Genomic DNA, 25,789 nt, shown 5'->3' on the forward strand with positions numbered 1-25,789 from the left:
GGAGCTGCATTCCACTGATGCAGATGAATGTAGCAGTTGCCAAAAAGTTCAATTAATAGGTAAAGCTTAAATTGTTTTGTACGAGATAGAGACTTTGAAACAAATATACTATTTTCTCAAATGGTCTGTAGTATACCTCAGGATGCTTCTAAGCTACTGTCAAAAAATAAATAAGCTACTGTTAAAATGGCTTTAAGGTACTGCCTTTAAGAATCGCAACACCTCCTTTCATTCCCCAAAAGGAAGTCACTAAGCCCAAAAGCAAAGTACTCCACTTGAAGCATGCATGCAAACTGCATGGCAGACATTTCATGAACTCTCCAAGCTGGGCTTGGACAGACTGCCACTGGGAATAAGTTCACAGGTAGGTGTCTATTCCCAAAAATGATCCAGGAAATTAATTTTTGGAATATTTATTCCAGGAACCCCAGATATCATATTCCTAGATTTACTTGATTGCTACATTCCTCAAGAATAGGATAAGGCAGATTAGAAAGTCCTAAACTCATAGCAATAATCTCAGTTACGAAACACACTCGGTACTACAAAGTAGGCTGAATGTATGTCTGTCTTCAAGGATTCTGCAAGGAGGAGCTTGCACCATGAAGTTTGAGAAAAAATGAAAGACAAAACTCAGAAAACAAAACAAAACAACAAAAAAGCAAAACCATGGCCTTGAATCAGAAGACTTAGTTCTTCCATCAAAATCTTACTGCTTGATTTTGCAACTATATTTAAGTCTTCTCCTTCTCGGAACAGGGTTTGTGGCAGATTTAAATAAAACAGTATTTGTTGTGTTCCCAGCAGAATGGTGGATTAGCTACCCTGAATGTCCCTCCCAATTTAAAGATCCTGCCTAAAATATGAAAAAGTATTTTAAAAATACATTACATTACCCAGCTGGCACGAAAGAAAGGGAAAAACAGAGTCTCACAATGAAGTGAAAACAGGATCTTGAGAGGTAAGTGCACAGCTAAGTTTCAGCTTTACAGCTTCTGCAAAACTCTGGAGACTTTCAATTTCAGCCCTGATAGTTTCACAGGGTCCAGGAAATAAAAGATAAAAAGCCCAGATTCTCCCTTCCAACACAAAAAGTAATAGAAAACTCCCTCATAAACGAAGGGCCCCAAAGACCCATATCCTTAGGACAAGGTGATAATGTACAGGAGGGAAGCTAAGAGACTTATCTGTCTCTACCTCAGTGTTGAGTGGAGGTTAAAAAACAAAACAAAACAAAATTAAACTAAAAACAAAAAACCTCTCCTAAGAATCTTAACTCCAAGCTCTTCCTTACAGAGACACTTTGGTGTCTCAATTCATACTAGGCTGCGGTCTGAAAAACTTCAAAGTAAGAATATACTACATAGAGGTCCTCAGGCAGGGATACCGTGCAACTGACAAAGGTAAAATACAGCAAATTAGGACTTAATATTAAGCAGGTCTCAAAGAATTCTCATAGGCAAAGTCCCAAGAGACAGGAGTGGCTAACAAAAAAATAAATAGCTAAATAAATGAGTAAATAACACAAAAAAGAAACAAGGCTACATAAACAAAAGCAGCTGAATAAACATCAGATATCAGCTATGAGAATGGTCAGGACAGGTGGACAATTTGTAACTGCTTTTAACGATAATTCATTAAATATTAATTATAAATAAATTATATTTCATATGCTTAAGGCAATTAAAGTCTGAAACTGTGAACAGATAAAAAGGGTCCATAAACCATGATAGAACAGTCTTAAAAACTTTCAGTGAAACCTCTATAAATGAAAACTATCACAACTGAAATAAAATGCCTAGTGGATGTATTGAACAGTATACTGCACGTAGCTGAAAAGAGAATTAGTGAGCTCGAAGACGTATCTGAATAATTTATCTTCAGTGTACTTCAGAGAGACAAAGCCATGGAGAATGTATGAAAAAACAGTTAAAAAATATGAAGGTGAGTATCAGAAGGTAAAGTGCATCTAGTAAGAGACTAGAAAGTACTGGGGAAAAGGCAATATTTAACAGATACTATCTTAGAATCGTTCTAACAAAGTTCCAAGACAGTCTCAGATCTATGATGTCCAATAAGTGGGAAAAATAAAAAGAAATACACAGCTTGCCACATCACTATGAAACTGCAGATCCACAAAGAAAAAATAAGGAGGTTAAAAATGGCTAAAAAGAGAGACTGATTACTTTCCAAGGAATATTTGAACCAATCAATGGCTTCTTAATAGCACCAGTGGATGCTAAAATACAATGGAATATTGCATCTTCTGTATACTATGATAAAACAGCTGTCAACCTAAAACTCTGTATCCCAAGAAACCATCTTTCCAGAGAGAAAATTAATGTGATTTTCAGGAACTCATAAAAAGAAAGAATTTTCTGAGGCGCCTGGGTGGCTCAGTCAGTTAAGCTTCTAACTTCCGCTCAGGCCATGACCTCACAGTCTGTGAATTCGAGCCCCACATCAGGCTCTGTGCTGACAGCTCAGAGCCTGGAGCCTGCTTCAGATTCTGTGTCTCCCTCTCTCTCTGACCCTCCCCCACTCACACTCTGTCTCTGTCTCTCTCTCTCGAGGATAAATAAACATTAAAAAAAAAAAAAAGAAAGAATCTTCTACCAAAATATTCTTGCTAAAGGAAATTCTAGAAGAGGTGCTTCAAGCAAAAGGAAGATGATTCCAAATAGAAGGTTTGAAATATATGAAGGAATAATGAGAAAAAATAATTAGATATGCAGGTATATATAAAAAAAACTCTGTAATATTACACAGAAATAATAATTTGTTTCAAACAGAGTGGCAACTGACTAGAATTTTTAAAAGTTGAGAGGGGGAGATCTAAGTGCACTAACCATCCTAATATTCTTTCATTGTTTTGTATGAGTAAAATACAGATGAATTTTAGACTTTATGTTACATATGCACCTTAAAATGCTAGGATAACTGCTAAAACAACAGAAATGGAAGTATATAATTTCTAACCAATAAATTTAAAAGAATGGGGTGTGAGGGAGGAGAGAAACCAATAAATAAAAAAGAGACCCGGAAAGAGAAAAAAAGTCACAGAAAAGAAAGATAAATAAGAAGCACAAAGAAGGTAAGAGAAGTACAAACAGATTGGTTACTATAATAAATACAAATGGATTTAAATCTCAATTTAAAGGCAAAGATTTTCAGATTGTGAAAAAATATTTTTTTTTAATATTTAGGCTGTTTAGAGGAGATATATTTACAATCTAAGGAAAACGAAAGATTGACAGGAAAAATATACACCAGGCACATATTTAAACCCTCTAAACCCCACTCACAAAATGTGATGCACAATGAAATAAAATACACAAAAATAAAGTATTAAGGAATAGATCAAGAAGAAAACAATTTTAGGAAGCCAATACATATTGAAAAAAAGGTTCAATTCACCAGGAAAACATAATATTTTAGATATTTTTCACTTTGTAACATAACATCAAAATATATACACAAAAACTTAAAGAACCACATGGAGAAACTGAGAACTCTACTATCACAGTGGAATATTTATACACCTCTTTCAGTAATGGGCAGATATAGCAGACAAAATTCAGTAGATTAAGAAAAAATGTGAATGGTACAAGTCACAAGTTTAATCTAGTGGACAGATTTATTCAACAACTGGAGAAAACACATCTTTTTCAAGCCCATGTGGAAAATTTGCAAACCATGGAAACCCCATACACTATAAACAACTCATGGGTCAAATACAATATCACACTGGAAGTAAGGTAATATGTATAAAAATGAGTAGGTGCTCATCAGGAATCTATACCAGTTCCAGACTTTCGCAATCTGCAATGATATTGTGAGAGGTCCACAAATCTGTATTTACAATGAACACCGAAAAATCAGTATAAAATGCCTCACCATATGTAGGCACTACTGTGATTCTCATATATGGAGACTTCACTGTGACTAATAAAACACAAATTCATTTAAAATGATTACTAAATACCCAGTTGCTTTTCCATAATACAGTTTCTCAAAGATAATGAATTATCACCCTAAGTGGATCTAAAAAGCAATTTTGTGTGTGTCCAAGAGGGGTCTTCAAATTCAATTAATATAAATAACCACTGCTTTACATGATTTGGAAATCTCTACTCAGCCCTAAGATATGTATTGGACGAAACCATGTCATTTGTGAGAGGGTGGAAGGACAGAAAGAGAGGATTGGAAAATAAATCATACATTTTTTCATAAATTCTACGATTAGTTTCTTCTAATAACATCAGAGAAGCAGGCAATCTACTTCCAACCCTTAGAGTCAAATTCATATTGTGATAAAATACAGATGAGTTTGATGTCCCATAGTTAATGTCTCCCTAAAAATACATTACAAACCAAACCAGAGACTCATTCCTTTGCATAACAAAAATTGTATGGTTTTGGGAAAGCACTGGGTTGAAAACATGTCACATGCAAGAATATCTAGAATAGAAAAGGGACACCCAGTAGGACTAAGAGTTGTCTAGGCACACCATCCCTTGAAATAGGGTATTATTAGGGACGGAGGCAGATGAGGCAGATTTATTACACAACAAGGACAAATCCTTCTAACGCTTGATATATGTTTAACTGCAGGAGTGATATGCCAGAAATAATGAAAACAAGTCTATTTTTCTAATAATCTCCTATCACCCTCACCACATTCCTGAACAAGGTTTACATGAAGTCTCATTTAAAGCCACACTGTGGAAGAGGAAGCAATTCATCGTCTCTGATTAAAATATGGATCTAACTTGAAGCAAAATAATGGTACTCTTATCAGTGTTTTCTCATGGCTTGACATTTACTCTAAGCTTGATTTAAGAGAACTAATGGTTAATTACACAATGTGATGAAAGCTTTGTAAAAGCTGGGGATTGTACCTCGAAATAAATATATCTCCTGTTGAATGAGTTTTGCTCTTTAAAAATGAAAGATTCAGCCGGAAAACACTGATAAGGTTAGCTCAGGTCAGAATATTAGTGATCGTAGGTGGTCAATAAATAGAAGCCATTGTCTCAGGCTGCAGCCCCTGATACTGGAGGACTGCACCTGCCTCTTTGATGATCTGGGGCCAACTTGGGTTCCCCTTGATTAATTCTGCAGATTCTTGCTATTCCTAAAATACTTCCGTGTATGCTTTCATGTTTCCATTACACAAGGCTAACTAGAACAAGGAACAATGAAAGAAATAGAAGCACTGTGGCTCCTAGGTTTATTTTTTTCCTTAAAATAATGAAGTGTTTCTTCCTTAACTATATAACCCTTTCTTGCTAGGACATTCCTTCCTAATTAAAACCAGTATCCCTGTTCCACCACTTGTCTTCTACATGATTCTAAAGTTAAAGGTAAAACACTACTCAGTATATTGTTGCTTCTCTGTCTCCCCTTCTCCCTCCAGTTAAACATTTTTAGGCATCTCGGGTTATCTCTCAAGCGTTTTGCAAATAGGCACGTGCACATGTGATCAACACCCATGGCCACCTAGAAAGAGCATCTCCTGGTCATCACTCTCTATCTTCCTCATTTCTTTTAAAATGTTTTTCCCCCACTGATTTTTGTCTCTGGTCTCTGTCCTGCTCAAATTCTTAAGTCACTCTCACTGCTCTCTGGATCAATCTGATACTCCTCAGCACAGAAGTTAAGAACCTCAGCAACAGAATCTTTATCTCAACCATCTGCCTTGTTTTGTTTCCAACTATTTCCTCCCCTCAGCTCTCTTTCTCAGATGAACTCTTCGCACCCTCTCCAGAGCCCCTCACACAAAGTTTCTGTGTCTTGCTCATGCCTTTCTTCTTTGCTTCGCAAACCCCTGTTCCCTTTATGAAGCGCCTACCTGTGTGCCAGAGTCTACGCCAGTGCCCATTTCCTCAAGAATTTTTGACTTATAGCATCCAGTGCCTACAAAACGATTTAGCAATTAATCACCTATGGCCTCAAATGTTCTTCTGATTTTTTTTTTTCACATTATGTTTTCAGGTTTTGTTTCCTTAAGAATATTCCAAGGCAATATAGTGCACTGAAACTTTTGTAAGGCTCAAGAAAATGTCCTAGGATGTTGTAGCTATAAGATTTCTGAATGCTCTCATTTTCTGAATTTCATTGGCTTTGCTGCTGACTGGTGCTTTTGTATCTCTGCTCAAGGTCCCTGCTGGCTCTGTTCATAACAGCAACAGGCACATCATCTTGCATACAGAATTTGCTCACTGCTCTTATCAATTCATTAATTACTCATTGCTGCCTGACAATCACTCTCTTTGCCTATATAACAATGTGGAAATTAGGTATCAATAATGCCAGAGTATTCTAAAACGACACAAAGGTCATTAAATTGGGCTATTAAAAACGCTTCTAAGAAAAAGATTATTAGGCATATTTCTACTCTTTTTAGAACTGACGTATGTTAGTACTCTGCGTTGAAAAGAAAGCTCTGTCCTGGATATTAAAAAGAAAATTTGATAAAACATACTAGATAAAATTAAATTAGGCACTTGACTTTCATATTTAGTATAAAGTAAAATGGGAAAACTATCCTAGTTTAAAATTAAAATGCCCAGCTAAATTCTTCTGTCATATGAAACTGTTTTCCTACCCATAAAAAAAAAAAAAAGGCAGTTTATTGATGCTTTACCCATGATCTTAGCCAAAAGGCCAAGAAGTGATTATTGATGCTTTATAATGTGGTATAGACTCAGGATATTTTTGTTAACTAGAATAAGAAATTATGGCAGCATTAAGCCTTCATGGAGATAACATGCATTTTCATACTCAAAAAAAAAGTTCTTAGTCCAGCCAACTCATTATTGTCAGTATGCATGTGGTTATAAAATAAATAGCATAGAAATATCCAGGACATACATAATTCAATCATAAACAAATTCAGTCTAAGAAAATACAGTCAAATTTTTAAAAATTAAAATCAAAGATCTCTTACACATTAAAACATCAGATTTGTTTTTTTTTTTTTTTTCATATATGGAAAACACATCCTTACTCCAAACGTAACACAGTTATTCAAAAATGTTTTAAGGTGGTTACTTAATTTAACTATGGCTTTATAATTTTGGAGTGTCATTCTCCCCTCCTTAGGGGATCTCCTTTGTTCCTGGGTCAGGATGTCAACACTGAAATGAATGGAGACTCTCACGCTTAGCACAGGACTCAAAGTGCCTCAGCTCTTAGAAGCTTAAGCAGGCTCTTGTCTTAGGGGCATCCTGGACCCCAACACACCACATCCAGCAGGATGCCAAATGATGTAAAGCAGTTATTAACCAACACAAAATTCTTACATCCAACATCATCTACTTCATCCATTTGCTGGTTTTCTATCCATTCGTGAAAGATTTATTGAGCTCACAGGACTACACAAGTCACCATGTGAGGCTCCCAGGGAGCAGCATAACGCAGAACCAATGGAGCTTATAGCCTGACTGACATATAAAGTGTAAATATCTGTGCAATGTGAGAAAGCCAGAAATGAAGGAAATGAAAAATATTATGGGACGGGCTGATTAATTGTGCCCAAGAAGAAAATGTGACCTCTAACTGGGGACTCAGAGGACGAGCCAGGTTTTAATGAGCACAGTGAGGGGACATCAAGATGCTTCAGAAGAGAAGCTATCATGGACAAAGGTATGGCAGTTTGGTCATGTACAGCAGTGAAAGAAATGCGAGTGTTGAGGCAGCAAGCTATTAGCAATGGATCTTGAATAAAAGCTGGGACCAGGTTCTGAAGGGCTTTGAATGTTCAGGTAAAGACTTAAAACTTTACAGAGACAGGCAAGAGATGAAGAGAGTTTATCGTAATTTCAAAGTAAATCAAATATCTGACACCGAAGAGAAACAACCTCCATAAATCACTGGGAATCTTGATCTTGATTATCTGAATATAACAAAGACTACGCCTCTTTTTCAATGCAAAAAAAAAAAAATGAACACAAATTGTTTGACTAAAATATTTAGAAATTTTAAAAAATCAAATATGAGGATACAATTTGGAAATATAATATAAAAAACTAACATTTGTTGTGTCAAATTCTTCTTTCTAACTAATTTATTTCCCTTATCACCCCTTAGAAACTTCCATTCCAATCCATTCTCAAAGGCCTTCAATTACTCTACAGTGCCTACCAAATAAAATACAAATAAAATACCTTACTTGGATTTCCAGAACTTCACAATAATAGAGTCGTTTACGTCTCCAGCCTCCCTTTTTCACCTTGCCATATTCTAGAACGTAAGTTTCCTGAAACCAGAGTCAATGGCATCCAGCAAGTGATGTTCAATGATGGCTTCCAAATGGCTATTTCTCCTACAGCGTTGGGTCTACGTCTGTTTCAAGGTGGCGGATGTGTGGATGTGTGTGTACACACAGTATCTTCCTACATAGTTTTAGAAAATCAAGCCAGTGGGGGTAGTTCTTACTAGTTTTCAACTCTCACTGACAGCTGACTTTGAAACTATGTTACATGAATTAGACTTACATGCAGTGAATCAATGGGCATACTGACCCTAGAACTGATTAAATTTTCTCCATGTGATAGACCTACTATTCCACATAAAATGTTTGACCTAGCATAAGATAGGAACTTTGATGCATTCATAAAGAACAAACAACTATCATTCAAATCTTGTCACTCTAAGAGGGGAGAGGAAGGCTAGAAGCAGACATCCTACCTCTTAAAGCAGATTGTTCATATGGTACTAAAGAAACCACTCAGGCTAAGACCTTGATATTTAGACACAGGTTATCCACTGCCTTAAAGTAGGTAAGGAGGCAGCGTAGTGGGGCAGTGACACAGATGCAGGTGTTACTGGAGCAATCTGGATAAGAACACTGGTTCCATCTATTGGCTCTGTACTATTGTGTAAGTCACTTAAATTCTCTGAACCTCAAATGTCATTGTCTGCAAATCTGAATAATTACACATATCACACAGAGCTATTACAAGGATTACATAACATATGGGTCCAGTGCAGGCATATATATCCTTCTTCTCCTCCTCGTAATAATAATAAATATATTTTATGAACACAGGGGAAGGGAAGGAAAAATAAAATAAAAACAGAGAAGGAGGCAAACCATAAGAGATTCTTAAATATAGAGAACTGAGGGTTGATGGAGGGGTATGGAGGGAGGGATGAGCTAAATGGGTGATGGGCATTAAGGAGGGCATGTGTTGGGTTGAGCACTGGGTGATATACGTAAGTGATGAATCACTAAATTCTACTCCTGAAACCAATATTACAGTATATGTTAACTAACTTGAAGTTAAAAAAAAAAGGAAAAAAAACAATAAAGAAATATTTTATTGCACATTTACTAGAAGAAACTGAAATACAGACAGGTCAGTATATCGCTCAAGGCCCCACAGCTATGAGATAATGAGATAAGATAGCTGTCCAATGCCTTACATGTGGCATGTGTCTCATAAATGGTAACTATTATTTATTTTAATTTTTTAAATTTTTATTTATTTTTGAGAGAGAGAGAGAGAGACAGAGTGCGAGCAGCAGAGGAACAGAGAGAGGAAGACAGAATCCAAAGCAGGCTCCAGGCTCCGGGGTGTCAGCACAAAGCCCGACGCGGGGTCGAACCCATGAACCATGAGTTCATGACATGAGCCAAAGTCAGATGCCCAACTGACCAAGCCACCCAGGTGCCCCATAAATGCTATTATTTTCACTACCACTACCTCTGTTTCTTCTATGACAGCCATTGTTGTTCTTCTATTATTTAGGATGACAACACAGTATTTTGAAGGAGGGATCCCCATCCCTCATGTTCACTGTTGGATGGTTGCCCTAAGTTTAAGCTTTGCTCAATAAAGGATGACCTACATCATAACTGAGAAGCAGTGTTTCATTTGTCTAAACAAAGGAAAACATACAAATGTATTTGGCTCTACTCTGAATATGTTTAAAACACAAAATTAAAGGTGTCAATTTCTTTTCTGCAATAGTTATTTTCACTAGAATAAACAAGCTCTAAGTAAATAAGACACTGACATGCATTCATAATGAATGCACAGCAACAAAAGAAACTTTAATTACTACATCCCGGTTCCCAAGGCAGATTAAAAAAAAAAAAATCTTTCTTCAGGCCTTTTTGTCTCTAGCACTGGCCAAGAGCAATGTCTTGAGGAAGTCTTTCTTCATTTCCAAAATGACTCTGACAACATAAAACAAACCCAGATGGCTTGTGAAACTGAAGTCTTTGCAAAGAGCACCTGGTCTATCAATCCCTCAATAGTGGTACCATTTATTTTAAACAACCTTTTCAGCCATTTACCCAATGGTTTTATAATCGTTGCCATCTTCATACGTGTTTGGGCTATTCTGTTATTATAAAGGAGCACTGTATTGTGCCTTCAAAAATCCAAGGCTTACCGATGCACCGAGAGCCATCTGTTGAGGTTACATATCCACGTGGACAAACGCAAAAATAGCTTCCCACGGTGTTGGAACATTCGCCAGTCACACATATCCCAGGAATGACGCTGCACTCATCGATGTCTAATCAAGGGAAGGAGGAGAAGATGATTGAGAAAGGCCTCCATTAAACAGCTTTTACAAGGGATTTTTTTTTTTAAAGAGTATCAGAGTACTCATGGTTGATTAGGTCAGATCATATAACCCTGAATATATTCTTGTTTCAGACCCTGAAGAATTTCTCACACACATCTATGGGAACTGAGATGAAAGCAAACTCCCATGGCAGTAAAACAACGCCAACTAAAGCAAAACTCTATATCCTTTTCTCCCCCCCAAATGCAACTTAAATTGAAAATAAGTAAAAATGTCAATGTTTTAGTTTCCATTCTACATCAATTAGGAATTATCCTACTACGGTTTTTAAAAAACACATACGGGATTACATTTTAAAATGTGGAATAACTAAATACATTTAAAAATTTATAGCTAATTTTCACACTAATTATTTGAGCCAACAAAGGCAGCACAAATTTTTTTTTTCTATTTGGCTTCAGGATATGTTTTCGTACTTCCATTTGAATATGGGTATATTTGACATTCTGGGAATTAACTTTAAATCTAAAATAATACAGAAACATGGCAGAGGGCAAACTTGGGAGGCTTTGGGAGGTGTCCAGTTTTCCTACTGTACCTCCCTGCACTTACCCATTCAGCTTACTCAATGCTGGGACTAGTCTATCCCCTTACACGTTAATCAAAGGTCTGCTTTCTTTTAAGCTTTCACTAAAGCAGAAAACCTGGCCATTTACATAAGCATTAATCTATTTTTCTTCTAGTTCAGTAAGCAGAGAAAGGTCGAAAGTCAAACAAAACTACAATTAGGTACACTGGGAGCTAATTGCTAATACATTTACAAGGAAATGAGCAATTGTAAGGGAAACCCAGGAGTTGGCCATCTTCTTTAAAGCACAAAGACCAATGAATACAGGGAAAAGTCATAAACGTGGATGATTACTGACCAGCAAACCTGAGCTTTTAGATTCTTTTGTTTTTTTAATTTGCATATATATTTTTTAATGTATCAAAACAGGAAAAAATTATATTCTTGTAAATACAAGGAAAGAAATTTTAAACCCCACAATTTTCAGAAATGGTTGGCAATCTCTTTTTTGAATTCCTCTATTAATCTAATCATTCTTTTTTTCCCCATTTAGTCTGACAAGTTACTCTTGCCTACAAGCTGCGTCATGAAATAACTATAAGCCTGTGTGTCTTCTTGGAATGTTCTCATAAAAAAATTTATCAGATTCAGACATTCCCTGAAATAATATCTTCATTTGAGGTTTAGCAGTTAGCCACTGAAGGCACAGTGGTACAAATCAAAATTGACCAATTCCCTAAGAGAGAGCAGAATTCTAACATGAATTGACTTCATGAGAAGCAAATACATAATGTGGTGCTGTTACCATCAGATTTAATCCAACAAAATGAAACCATGTGTGCAAAATTAGGACCTATTGCATCTTATACTGCTATCTAAGCGCAGTGCTACTTAATAAAACTGAACGTGGATTCAGAACAGAAAGGAGGCTAGAAATTTACACTTTAATCACCAAATACATTGATCAATCACTCCAGGATAAGGAAGACTATAAAAGAGAACAGAACACAGTAAAGTAGGAAGCAGCACAAAGGTGAAACACCACAAGTTGTCTTCTGATCCTTTAAAGTCATACCAACAGTCAAGGCACTTATGAAGACCAGGATTGATCTAAATACTTAAAAATTAGAAACCTAAAGTCCTTCATTTAAGCATTAACTCTTATTTCTAGGCATTTCCTTTCATAATAAAGAGCTTCTTTGTGCTCTATTTCCAAATACCCTCCTTAACAACAAAGAGTAGAAAACTGAAAGATGTTTGACATTTTTCTTTTTCCTTAAAAAATCTGGAACAGAAAGGAACACATGGAGTGATATTAAATTTGTGGTTTTGTGTTAAATATTTTATTGTACAAAAACTCCATGTTTCAAAATTCTTAGAATTAACTACAAACCTTAAAAAAGTCAGCTTCCAAGTAATTGTATGTAAAAGGCTCCCGCTCAAGTATTTAGGAATCCTATGTGAAAAACAGGAATTTATTTCATTTTTGGGTAGACTGCCTACCCTAATTTTTAAAATTCAGTGCTTTATTTTTAACTGACCAAAACACTCTGCATTTCAATGCAGTCATGCCCAATATTTATTCATCAATTAATATTTAAATTTATCATTAATGTTTATGGTAAGAAGGATGTGTGCAAATATAAAGTATACACTGCATGGTGAGATATACGTAAGTGTGTCTAAGGGTGAGGAGTGTATTCACAGGAAAAGGCAAAGTCTTAATAAAAGGAGTTGGTTTCATTCATCCTCTGCATATCTGATGTGCCTCCACCCACATTCCCTTGAAATATTTTTTAAAGTTTATTTACCAGTTTGGAGGCTTCTGTAGGCAGGTATCAGAAAAACTGGTCTAAATGGACATAAAGGAAATATTTAACAGCTTATGTATTTGGATGTCCATAGGCATGGACGTCAGGATTGGTTTAAGCCAAGGTCTATTGCTCAGTTTCTCTGAGATGTGTTCAACTATGCACTCCTCTGTGCTTTGACTTGATTCTTAGACTGCCTTCCTTGATGGGAGCAAAAAGGCTGTAGCAATTCTAGGCTAGACCTTTGACTAGGACATCTAGTTAGAAGAGAGGGTGTCTCTTCCCAGGGCTTTCTCTTAGGAGAGAGAAAACTTTTTCCCAGGAGCACCCGCAAATCTTCTCTTTTGTCCTAATGTTTTGATCTATATTCCTTTAGCCAGGAGAATATGCTGATTGGCAAAGGGCTGGAGTCCTGAACCAATTACTGTGGCAAGTAGAATGCAGTCAGTTTTAGACTAATAAAGAACAACAAGAATAGAAACCAGCATGGGTGAGTATATCTGAAAATATAGCACAGTTGGAGCATGGAAAGTATACCAGAATGGGTAGGAAGTTGACAGAAGTGAAGTTTAGCTAGTTAGCCATACTATGAACCCTGAAGAGTCCTCCCAAGGACTTTGACTTTTATTCTGAGGTGATTTATGGTGTCTATGAAGGAGTTTAAAGTAAGTAAAAACATTATGTAAGCAAATCATTATTTTAGAAAGGTAATTCTTGTGTTTAAAGTAGACAATGAATAGTCCAGTGATCAGTAATGACAGCATGGAGGAGGCTTTATGATGAGGAAGAGAATACATATTCATGAGACATGAGGAAGGAGAAATCAACAGGATTTTTGCAACAGGATTCTAAACTTCTAGCTTGATTAGCGAAGGAGACAATGGTAGTGCTATTAACAGAGAATGGGACATGGAGGAACATTTTGAGGTTAAGCCAGGTTTTGGCTTTTTTGAACTTGAGATTTTTATGAGAAATGGAGAGCAATTCCAACTACATAGCTACAAAATTGAAACTTATATATATATAAGGGGTAAAGATGTACATTTGTGATTTATCACCAACTCTATGGACTATATTTGAAGTTGTAGCAATAAATGAGATGTCCAAAGAAGATACATGAATGAAAAGAGTTGAATTTAAGGAGGGAACTTCTGAGAACCACCACCATATAAAAAAAGAAACCCAAAGGAAGCAAAGTCAGCATAGGAGACTGGGAAGGAAAAATGAAGGAGAGAAGAGGGAGAGTATGAGGAATGGAGGTGAGCAACAACACTGTCAAAAGGAGAGGGTTGTTGGGTGTGGCATGGAAGGACTGGAAAGAGCTTGGTAATTTGAAGAAGTTGAATACAGATTTTTTTTTTTAAAGAGAATTAGATCTAAGCAAAACCATCTGATAGATTTGACTGCCAAACCACAGAACCTCATATTTGTCAACCAACATTTACAACATTTACTGTAAATCTTACTCTAAGCAGAATATAATGAATAATTTGATAAGCAGTGCTAAGTGTGATCTCAGATATCACTGAATTCTAAGAACATTGCCCTAGAGATTCTGTCAATCCCAATACGGACGTCATATGATAAAGCAGTCCCTGTAACAATTATGTTACAGAGAACTTAGAACAAACAAAACATTTTGTTTTAAACAAGTGTTTGTATTTTATTTCCATCAATGCCAAGGAACTATATGTATTTGGTCTAGTCTGCATACTTTTCTTTTTGGTATAGGAAAAAAGTGTATTTCCATTTTACATTGAACCATGAATATGCTATTTAAATTTATGACTAAATTTTAAGTGCAACAAATGGCTACCTTCTTCAAGCCTTTATGAGGACAACAGTCATTATCAAAATGGCAAAATAAGCTGTAATGGAAAATTAACGTTTGCTTTCCCCTTTTCAGAGTTTGAAAGTATGGTGTGTATTACTTGTCCTCAGAATTCCACTGATTATTCATAAACAGATTTACTGAAATATAGTATTATATGGTAGTACAATTCACCCACTTACAGTGAAAAATTCAATGGTTTTTAGTTCATCTACAGGGTTGTACAACCACCACTACAACTTAATTTTAGAACATGTTCATTCCCCCAGAAGTACTTCCATCCCAGCACTCTCCTGACCTGCCTCTATGCTTCAGAGAGTAAGTAACCTAAGTATAACTAAAAAATCCACAACTAATAACAACTCATCCGTCTCTATAGGGTTGCCTGTTCTAGACATTTCATATAAATGGAATCATAAAATATATGGTTTTTCGTGACTGGCATCTTTCAAGTAGCATGTTTTCAATGTTTCTCAATGTTGTGGCATATATTAGTACCTTATTCCTTCTAATTGCTGAATAATATTCCATTGTATGGATATATCACATTTTATTCATTCATTCCTCAGTTGGTGGATATTCAAGCTGTTTCCATCTTTTTGGCTGTTGTGGATAAAGCTGCTATGAACACTTGGGTACTACTTTTATGTGGACATATGCTCTAATTTCACTTGGGTATACATCTAGCCTGGGTATCACAGCCTGAGCTGAAATCAAGAGTCAGATGCCCAACTAATGGAGCTACCTAGGCGCCCCAGAATTTTACTTTTGATGGGGTTTAAAGAGTACACTTACCACGATGAGTACTGAACAATGTACAGAAGTGGTGAATCACTAAAGAGTACACCTGAAGCTAATATAAACCTGTACGTTAACTATACTGGAATTAAAATTAAAAACTTAATAAAAAGAGAATTTTACTTTTGGTAAAAATATCTGCCAATGTTGATAAACACAGGGCTAAGGTAAGAACAGGGCAGCGACAGTACAGATAATAACATGATCCAGGCTGCAGTTAATGAGGGGGGACTAGGAAAGGAAATAATAAATGAAAGAAACGTCCTGAAAGTTAAAGCAAGAATAAGAGAAAGGGATAGTAAGATTTCATTATTGAACTTATATTAACAAAATTAATAAAATCAAGGAAAAATATTTTGGGGGAAGTTGATGGTTTCATCACTAACATTTTGAGCTAATAATATCTAGAAAGTAGCTGAAAATCCAGAGTAGATCTTTATAAAGGGACCAGCAGCTATAGATAAACACAGATGAAACCATCAGTGTGAAGTGAGTGAAGAAAATAAAGAAAAGAAAGATCACCAGGATTACTGAAAAGTGATTTAAATTTTATTTATTCATTTTTTTTTAACAATTTATATATTAAAGAGGTCAAATGTGACAGGCAGGACAGTGACTCTACCAATGAAGTCAGAGTCCTAATCCTGGGAACCTGTGAATATGTTAGTTCATATGACAAGGGAGAATCAAGATTGCTAATCAACTCATCTTGAGATGAGGAGATAGTCTTGGATTATCTGGTCCTGGGTCCAATATAATCAAGAGTTCTTATAAGTGGGAGATGAGGTAGAAATGTCAGATCTGGAGAGAGATTTGAAGATGCTGCACCATTAACTTTGAAGACGGAAGGGGGCCACAAGGCAGTAACGAAGGAAGTTTCTAGAAATCAGGTAAGTAAAGAAAATGAATTCTCCCCTAGACACTGCAGAAGGAATAGAATGTCCTGCTGATACCTTGACTTCAGCCTGGTGAGATCCATTCTGGACATGTGATTTCCAAAACGGTAAAAAAATAACTCGTGTTTTAAGTCACTAAGTTTTTGGTAATATGTTATAGCAATATTAGGAAACTAAGACATCAAGGAATAATATTTAAGAAGGAAAAGGGTAACCAAGAATGATAAATGCTACGAAGGATTCATGAGAACGAAGGCAATTTTACAAAGGGGTAAGAAATAATTGGTGGGGTGGTAGTGAGACTGCTGCTACAGACTATGCTTTTAGGAAACTTCAGAGTGAACAAAGTCAGAAAGAATATAGTGACAGGAGACTAAAGAGAAAGTGGACAGAGGTTTGATGTAGATGGCCTTGATTGTAGATAAGACAAAGAGTCAGGAAAGAGAAGAGACACAAGTTAGAAACTGAGCCAATTAACAGCAAGAGTCAGGAGTCTTAGAAAGGTGATGGAGTAAAGTACAGAGCTGGAACATTCTGCTCTGGAAAGATGGGAAGACACTTCATCAAAGGCAGGGAATATGGAAAATGGGGTTGTAGTAAGAGAATCTGAGGTTGAATAAGTTCATGTCAAAGAGCTTCAGTCTTTTAGGTAAAATAAAGGACAGATGTTACAAAACTTTAACGTACACACACACACACACACACACACACACACACACACACACACACACAAAATGACCTGGAAGGCTTACTAAACATGCAGACTGTGACTTCCAGTCAAGATGCTCTGGTACTCCTCTCTGCTCCAATCACATAACAGTGACAGATGACATACAAAAATAAAAAATAAAAATAAAACAAGAGACCCAGCTGGTTGCAAAACACGAGATAAATGTTTCCTTGGACCACAAACAGAATTCCACAGCAGTGAGCAGAGCTGAAACCTGGGGTCTGCTGGACTCCTTCTCCAGAAGCTGGCGCTGGTAGCTGAGAGATCAGAGTTATACCTGATGTCAGTGTGGGGTGACCAATACTATGAGCAGTGCAACGAGCAGCGCAGGATGAAAGAGAAACACAGAAGAGAAATGGATCAGGACAGACTTCCACAGGACATTCATAGTCACACCAAAACATGTCAGAAAACAGGCCCCCACCAGGCTATGAAGATGAGTGAAGTACTGTTTTCCAGGCAGAGGGAAGAGCATACACAAAAGGTGAGGCAAGAAGGAGCATGATTTTTTTGAGGAAATAAATGTTAATGGACTGAATCAAAGAGTGCATAAAAAGAAAGGAAGCTAGAGAGGAAAGCAGAGGATGGTCATGCAGGAATTTTATCAAGAAATTGGGGGACTCAAACACAGGAGGGACATGGCCAACCATGGACTTTGGAAAGATCACTGTGCCTACAATGTGGACAAAGGACCATGGTGGGACAATAGGAGATAGGGAGATCCCAAAGAAAGGTGCCTCAGTATTCCAAGAGATAATGGGGAAGAAAGGACAGTCATGTCAGGAAAGGGAGGAGTCAAGAGCGGCCCCAGCTTCAGGAGTGCAATGAGGTATATGGGAAGCACTGGTAAGGTACATACCCACAGGCTGGGTGCAGAGGTGCTACAGACAATATCTGTGCATGCTTCGGCTGACATAACTGTGGGGTGGTGTACAGGCCTACTGGGAGGCTGCACACAAAGGAAGGAAATACAGGAGACAGACACAGGCACTCTAGTGATGGGGGCTGGGGGCAACCACATGTAGATGATTTTTTTCTGCAGGAATACCAGGCAAGCTACGGAGTAGGAAAAGTCTACCTGGTAATCTTGATGAAATGAGTTTCACATGACTGCACAGACTGCAGAGGGTTCTAGAATAAGTCAGAATATAGGAAGTAGAGCCTAACTGTAGATAATTCCCAAGTCTGATGTGGAAAAGAAAGAAAAAAGAGGGCAGCAGCGCAAAATGAAGATAGAAAGGGAAAGATATCTTTTTAGGATGATGGAAAATACCCCAATCCACTGTATATCCACTGTACAGGGATGCTGTCTATCATTTACTATCAGTATGCTTGTGGTACCTCAGCATTTCACTATAGTACTATTATATATTCCTTCTTGGTCCCTCTTTCCTCTTGTTATTAATCTTAAGGAAGTACATTTAAAATATAAAATAGTCTCTGTGCGTTAACCTTAATGAGCACTAAAGGGACTTTTTAATTAACTGCTTTGTTTTTGTTGTTTTTTTTTTTGTTTTGTTTTTTGGAGGTTTTTTGTTTTTTGGGTTTTTTTTTTTTTTTTTTTTTTGGTCTGGGAGCATCTGGATGGCTCTGTTGGTTAAACGTCTGATTCTTGATTTCAGCTCAGGTCATGATCTCACGGTTCATGGGATTGAGTCCCACGTCAGGCTCTGTGCTGACAGTACACAGCCTGCTTGGGATTCCCTCTCTCCCTCTCTCTCTGACCCTCCTCCATGCACATCCTCTCTCTCTCTCTCTCCTGCTCAAAATAAACAAATAAACTTTTTTAAAAAAGTTCTTTTGTCTCTTTAGGCAGAATAATGACATTATTTAAAAAGACCACTTCTATAGCCATGTAACAAATGGTTCTCTTTTGGCTTGAAATCAATACTGCATCTTTCTAAACACTCATTTGGAGTAACTGATGCATGAAGTAACAGCAGCAAGAGGCACTTGCATTACTGGGTTTTTTAAGATTAAAACAACAGTTGGAAAGCTACTTCTATTTCAAAAGATATAAAAGTCACTGATAACCCAGGCAAACAACAGGAGCTTACATTTTTGGTCGGCATCCCCCAATGGTATTTCTTGGGAAGCATAGCTATTTACCAGAAGGGGTTTTCCTTTCCTTTCCTTTCTCTGTCTCTTTTTCCAATTTACACAGGGTGGAAACATCATCTTACCCTTTTAAACAAGTAAGATGAAATCCTCTACAAGTTCTGAAAGAATGAAGACTTAAATTGACGATGCTGAGCTTCTAGAGGAGAATATTTTTAACAACTGAGTGGTGAGCTGTTAAAACTATGTCCTCCAGAAGCTTTCTTTCTTCCCATCCTTTCTGCCCTCCACAACTGCCTTAAACATTTAAATACAGGGAAATTAAATTGAAAGCCTCCTTTAATGTTGGGTAAAACCTACAATTTGAACAACAAAAAAGTCAGGAAATTACAAAGTTAAATTTGCTATAACTATTTGGACTTGGCCAAAATGCAAGAATTTAATATTTTCTGTTCCCTTTTTTTTTCTTGTTAAGCATTAGGACATTGAGATGTAATTATAAAACCCTCGGGATCTCAAGATGTATTTTGGCTTAATACAGTAAAACCCTGATTTAAGAAAACTTTATCAGGGGAGGAATTAAGATGGTGGGGCAGCAGGGAGACCCGTAGTTTATCTCCTCCCTGAAACACAGCTTGACCAGCACCAAACCGTTTTTGCACACCTAGGAAATTAATCTGAGGATTAACACAACAATATGCATAACTTGAGAGAAAAGCTGAAGAGTAAGAAGCTATTTTTGTGGAGAGAGGACAGAGGAGAGGGGGAAAAAGAACAGCAGAGGGGAGACAGCAGTGCACTGGGAAAGTGCAGAAAATACACTCCCTCAAAAGGAGTTGGGAGAGAAAAAGAGACAAAGAGTAAAAACACTCGCAAGTGACTGAACAAGAAATCTGTTCCCCAAAACTACTGATAGGAAGAAAAGAGAGGGTTTCATTACCACCAGGATTGTACAAACAGTGGAGTGCAGACTGTTCTGGAAGCTCAGTGCCTGGAGGTGCTCTGGTGAGGAAGTAGGGCGGGAAGCAGGTAGTGGGGTCTGAGGGGTCCATGTGACACATGGGGAAAAGTGGTTCCCCTGCTTGAAATGCATTTGGTAGAGGCCATATGGCCTCCTCACAGGCAAAGGTATCAGCAGACCCCACAGAGCAAGCAAATTTGCTGCAATTGGGAAAAGGCACCAGAGTGCGGTAAAACCTGGCGCCAGCTGTGTGTTGTCTTTTGCCACAGTCTCTGAACCTCTACCACTGCAGGATCACACAAACATTTTCTGGGGCAAGGTGGTACCTGGCCATTGCTAAGTGAGATCCTCACCCCAAGAGTCGGTGTGAATCCAAGCTGCAGAATCTCTGAAGTGTGGGGTTTTAAAACACAACCCCATATGAGATAAAACTCATCTATATGCAGCTTACAAAAGACCCATTATAGACCTAAAGACACCTGCAGATTGAAAGTAAGAGGATGGAGAATGATCTATTATGCTAATGGTTGTCAAAAGATAGCTGGAGTAGCTATACTTATATCAGACAAACTAGATTTTAAAATAAAGACTGTAACGAGAAATGAAGAAGGGCATTCTATCATAATTAAGGGGTCTATCCACCAAAAAGATCTAACAATTATAACTATTTATACTCTCAATATGGAAGCACCCAAATATATAAATCAATTAATCACCAACATAAAGAACTCATTGATAATAATACCATAATAGGAGGAGACTTCAACACCCCACTTTCAGCAAAGGACAGACCATCTAAGCAGAAAATCACAAGGAAACAATGGCTTTGAATGACACAATGGACTGGGTGGGCTTAACAGATATATGCAGAACATTACATCCTAAAGCAGTAGCACACACATTCTTCTCTAGTACACATGAAACATTCTCCAGAACAGATCACATACTGGAACACAAATCAGCCTTCAACAAGCACAAAAAGATTGATTATATCTTGCATATTTTCAGACCACAATGCTGTGAAACTTGAAATCAACCACAAGAAAAATTTTGGAAAGACCATGAATACATGGAGATTAAAGAACATCCTACTAAAGAATGAATGGGTTAACTGAGAAATTAAAGAGGAAAATAAAAAGTACATGGAAGCCAATGAAAACGAGAACATGACAGCCCCTAACCTCTGGGATGCAGCAAAGGCAGTCATAAGAGGGAAGTATATGGCAATCCATCCCTTCCTAAAGAAGAAAGAAAGGTCTCAAATATACAACCTAACTTTATACCTAAAAGAGCTGGAAAAAGAACAGGAAACAAGGCCCAAAAAAGGCGGAATAAGGGAAATAATAAAGATTAGAGCAGAAATCATTGATATAAAATAAAAAATAAAAAACAAAAAAACAAGAAAAACACAGTAGAACAGATCAATGAAACCACGAGCTGGTTCTTTGAAAGAATTAACAAAATTGATAAATCCCTACCCAGTTTGATCAAAAAGAAAAAAGAAAGGACCCAAATAAATAAAATCACAAATGAAAGAGAAGAGATCACAACCAACAATGCAGAAATACAAACAACGATAAGAGAATATTAGGAGCAATTATATGCCAATAAATTGGGCACTCTGGAAGAAATGGGTAAATTCCAAAAACATATAAACTACCAAAACTGAAACACAAAAAAATAGAAAAGTTGAACAGACCCATAACCAGTAAAGCAACCCAATTGGTAATAAAAAATTTCCCCCCAAAAAAGAGTCCAGGGCCATCTGTCTTTGCATGGGAATTCTATCAAACATTTAAAGAAGAGTTAGCACCAATTACGTTGAAGCTGTTGCAAAAAAAATAGAAATGGAAGGAAAACTTCCAAACTCATTCTATGAAGCCAGCATTACCTTGATTCCAAAACCAGATGAAGACCCCACTAAAAAGGAGAACTACAGCCCAATTCCCCTGATGAACATGGATACAAAAATTCTTGACAATATATAAACAAACTGGATCCAACAATACATTCAAAGAATTATTCACCACAATCGAGTAGGATATATTCCTGGGATGCAAGGCTGGTTCAATATCTGCAAATCAATCAATGTGATACATCACATTAATAAAAGAAGGGCTAAGAACCACATGATTTTCTCAATAGATGCAGACAAAGTAGTTGACAAAATACAGCATCCTTTCTTGATAAAAACTCTCAAGAAAGTAGTGACAGAAGGATCATACCTCAAGATCATAAAAGCCATATATAAAAGACCCACTGATAATATCATCCTCAATGGAGAAAAACTGAGAGCTTTCCCTCTAAGGTCAGGAACATGACAGGGACATCCACCCTCACCACTGTTATTCAACAAAGTGTTGGAAATCCTAGCCTCAGCAATCAGACAACACAAAGAAATAAAAGGCATCCCAACTGGCAAGGAGGAAGTCAAACTTTCACTCTTCACAGATGACATGATAGTCTACATGGAAAACCCAAAAGATTACACTAAAAAAACTGCGAGAACTGATCTATGAATTCAGCAAAGTCATAGGATATAAAATCCATGCACAGAAATCGGTTGCATTTCTACATACCAAAGCAGCAGTGGGAGAAATCAAGGAATTGATCCCAATTGCACCAAGAACCATAAAAACCTAGGAATAAACCTAACCAAAGAGGTGAAAAATCTATACATTGAAAACTGTAGAAACCTTATGAAAGAAATTGAAAAAGACACAAAAAAATTGAAAAACATTCCATGCTCATGGATTGGAAGAACAAATATCGTTTAAATGTTGATACCACCCAAAGCAATCTAAATATTCAATGCAATCCATATCAAAATAACACCAGCATTCTTCACAGAGCTAGAACAAATAATCCTAAAATTTGTATGGAACCAGAAAAGACCTGAAGAGCCACAGCAATCCTGAAAAAGAAAACCAAAGATGGAGGCATCTCAATTCCCAACTTCAAGCTGTACTACAAAGCTATAATCATCAAGAAAGTATGGAACTGGCACAAAAACAGACACATAGATCAAGGGAAGAAAAGAGAGAACCCAGAAACGGACCTAAAAATGTACAGCCAATTAATCTTTGTCAAAGCAGGAAAGAACATCTAATGGAAAAAAGACATCTTCCCCAAGTGGTGTTGGGAAAACTGGACAGCGACATGCAGAAGAAGGAACCTGGACCAGTTTCTTACACCATACACAAGAATAAACTCAAAATGGATGAAAGACCTCAATGTAACAGGAAGCCATCAAAATCCTTGAGGAGGAAACAGGCAACAACCTTTTTGACCTCAGCCACAGCAACTTCTAACTTGACATGTCTCTGGAGGTAAGGGAAACAAAAGCAAAAATGAACTATTGGACCTCATCAAGATAAAAAGCTTGTGCACAGCAAAGGAAACAATCAGCACAACTAAAAGGCAACTGAAAGAATGGGAGAAGATATTTGCAAATGACATATCCGATAAAGGTTAAGTATCCAAAATCTATAAAGAACTTATCAAAATCAACACCCAAAACCAAATAATCCAGTGAAGAAACGGGCAAAAGACATGAATGGACACTTTTCCAGAGAAGACATCCAGATGGCCAACCGACACATGAAAATTGCTCAGTATCACTCAGCATCAGAGAAATACAAATCCAAACCACAATGAGATACCACCTCACACCTGTCAGAATGACTAACATTAACAACTCAGGCAACAACAGATGTTGGTGAGGATGCAGAGAAAGAGGAACAGTGAATGCCACTGGTGCAGCCACTCTGGAAAATAGTGTGGAGGTTCCTCAAAAAATTAAAAATAGAACTATCCTACGACCCAGCAATTGCACTACTAAAATATTTATCCAAAGGATACAAAATTGCTGGTTCAAAGGGGCACAGGCACCCCAATGTTTTTAGCAGCACTATCAACAATAGCCAAGGTATGGAAAGAGCCCAAATGTCCACTGACCAATGAATGGATAAAGAAGATGTGGTATATATATACACATTGGAATACTACTCAGTGATCAGAAAGAATGAAATCTTGCCATTTCCAACAACGTGGATGGAACTAGTGTGTGTTCTGCTAAGCGAAATAAGTCAGAGAAACACAAATTTCATATGATTTCACTCATGTGGAATGTAAGATTCAAAATAGATAAACATAAGGGAAGGAAAGCAAAAATAATATAAAACCAGAGAGGGAGACAAACCGTAAGAGACTCTTAAACACAGAGAACAAACTGAGGGTTACTGGCGGGGTGTTGGGTAGGGGGATATGCTAAATGGGCAAGGGGCCTGTCAGAACAATGGAATACTACGTGGCAATGAGAAAGAATGAAATATGGCCTTTTGTAGCAACGTGGATGGAACTGGAGAATGTTATGCTAAGTGAAGTAAGTCATACAGAGAAAGACAGATACCATATGTTTTCACTCTTATGTGGATCCTGAGAAACTTAACAGAAACCCATGGGGGAGGGGAAGGAAAAAAAAAAAAAAAAGAGGTTAGAGTGGGAGAGAGCCAAAGCATAAGAGACTCTTAAAAACTGAGAACAAACTGAGGGTTGATGGGGGGTGGGAGGGAGGGGAGGGTGGGTGATGGGTATTGAGGAGGGCACCTTTTGGGATGAGCACTGGGTGTTGTATGGAAACCAATTTGACTATAAATTTCATATTTAAAAAATGGGGAAGGGCATAAAGAAGACACTTGCTGGGATGAGCACTTATATGTAAGTGATGAATCACTAAATTCTATTACTGAAATCATTACTACACAATATGTTAACTAACTTGGATTTAAATCAAAAACAAAAACATCTTGGGGTACCTGTGTGGCTCGGTGTGTTGAGTGACAGGCTTTGGCTCAGGTCATGATCTTGCAGTTTGGGAGTTTGACCCCCCCCCCCCCCCCCCCCCCCGCCCCTTTAAGCTCTGTGCTGACCACTCAGAGCCTGGAGCCTGCTTCGGATTCTGGGTCTCCCTCTCTCTCTGCCCCTCCCCCACTCATACTTGTCTCTCTCAAAAATAAATAAACATTAAAAAAAATTTTAAACATTTTGATTTTTTATCAATACTCTACTGATGCATCCAGTTATTTAGTCTGTATGTTCTGAAAAAATGGCATGAACTGAAAAAAGAAATCTGTCCTACATTCCATGGCAGAATTACCATATAAATACTCGTTAAATCTCTTTTTTTTATAGTCTGCATTTTATACTTTTCACTTCAGGGAGGAAAATTTTTCCCTTATTCCCTTCTACATTCGTTGGCTGGCCTAATAATTGACATAAGACAGATTTAATAAGTGAAAAACTAATTTCTTACATAAGGGAGTCCACAGAAATATGAGGCTCAAAGAACTGACCAAAGCAGACAGATTTTTATACCTTTTAAACAAAGGAACATTATTTGTGAAGGTTTGACAAAGGAGTTTGGGCTTGGAGTAGCAAATTAATGAAGAAGTAACAAAGTTTCTTTATACAGCTTCCTGGCCCTGAAACCTCTATCTGATGTTAATGATGATGTCCACCCTCCAGGTGGAAGGGGAATTTATTTCGTGCTTTCAAAGGTATAAAGGGAGGGTCAAGTGTCCTTCTTGCAC

The 25,789-nt window shown here is 37.3% G+C and overlaps 1 protein-coding gene across 1 annotated transcript in view; it reads right to left on the reverse strand.

Annotated features, from left to right (window-relative positions):
* FBN2 (fibrillin 2) overlaps nt 1–25,789 on the reverse strand; it is a 255,161-nt gene that overhangs the window by 120,397 nt on the left and 108,975 nt on the right. Inside the window, exon 8 of the mRNA XM_042934327.1 lies at nt 10,408–10,533. Coding sequence (XP_042790261.1) covers nt 10,408–10,533 — 126 coding nt within the window. The remainder of the gene's footprint in view (nt 1–10,407; nt 10,534–25,789) is intronic.

This window comes from Panthera leo, chromosome A1 (genome assembly GCF_018350215.1).
Source record: "Panthera leo isolate Ple1 chromosome A1, P.leo_Ple1_pat1.1, whole genome shotgun sequence".
NCBI lineage: Eukaryota > Metazoa > Chordata > Mammalia > Carnivora > Felidae > Panthera > Panthera leo.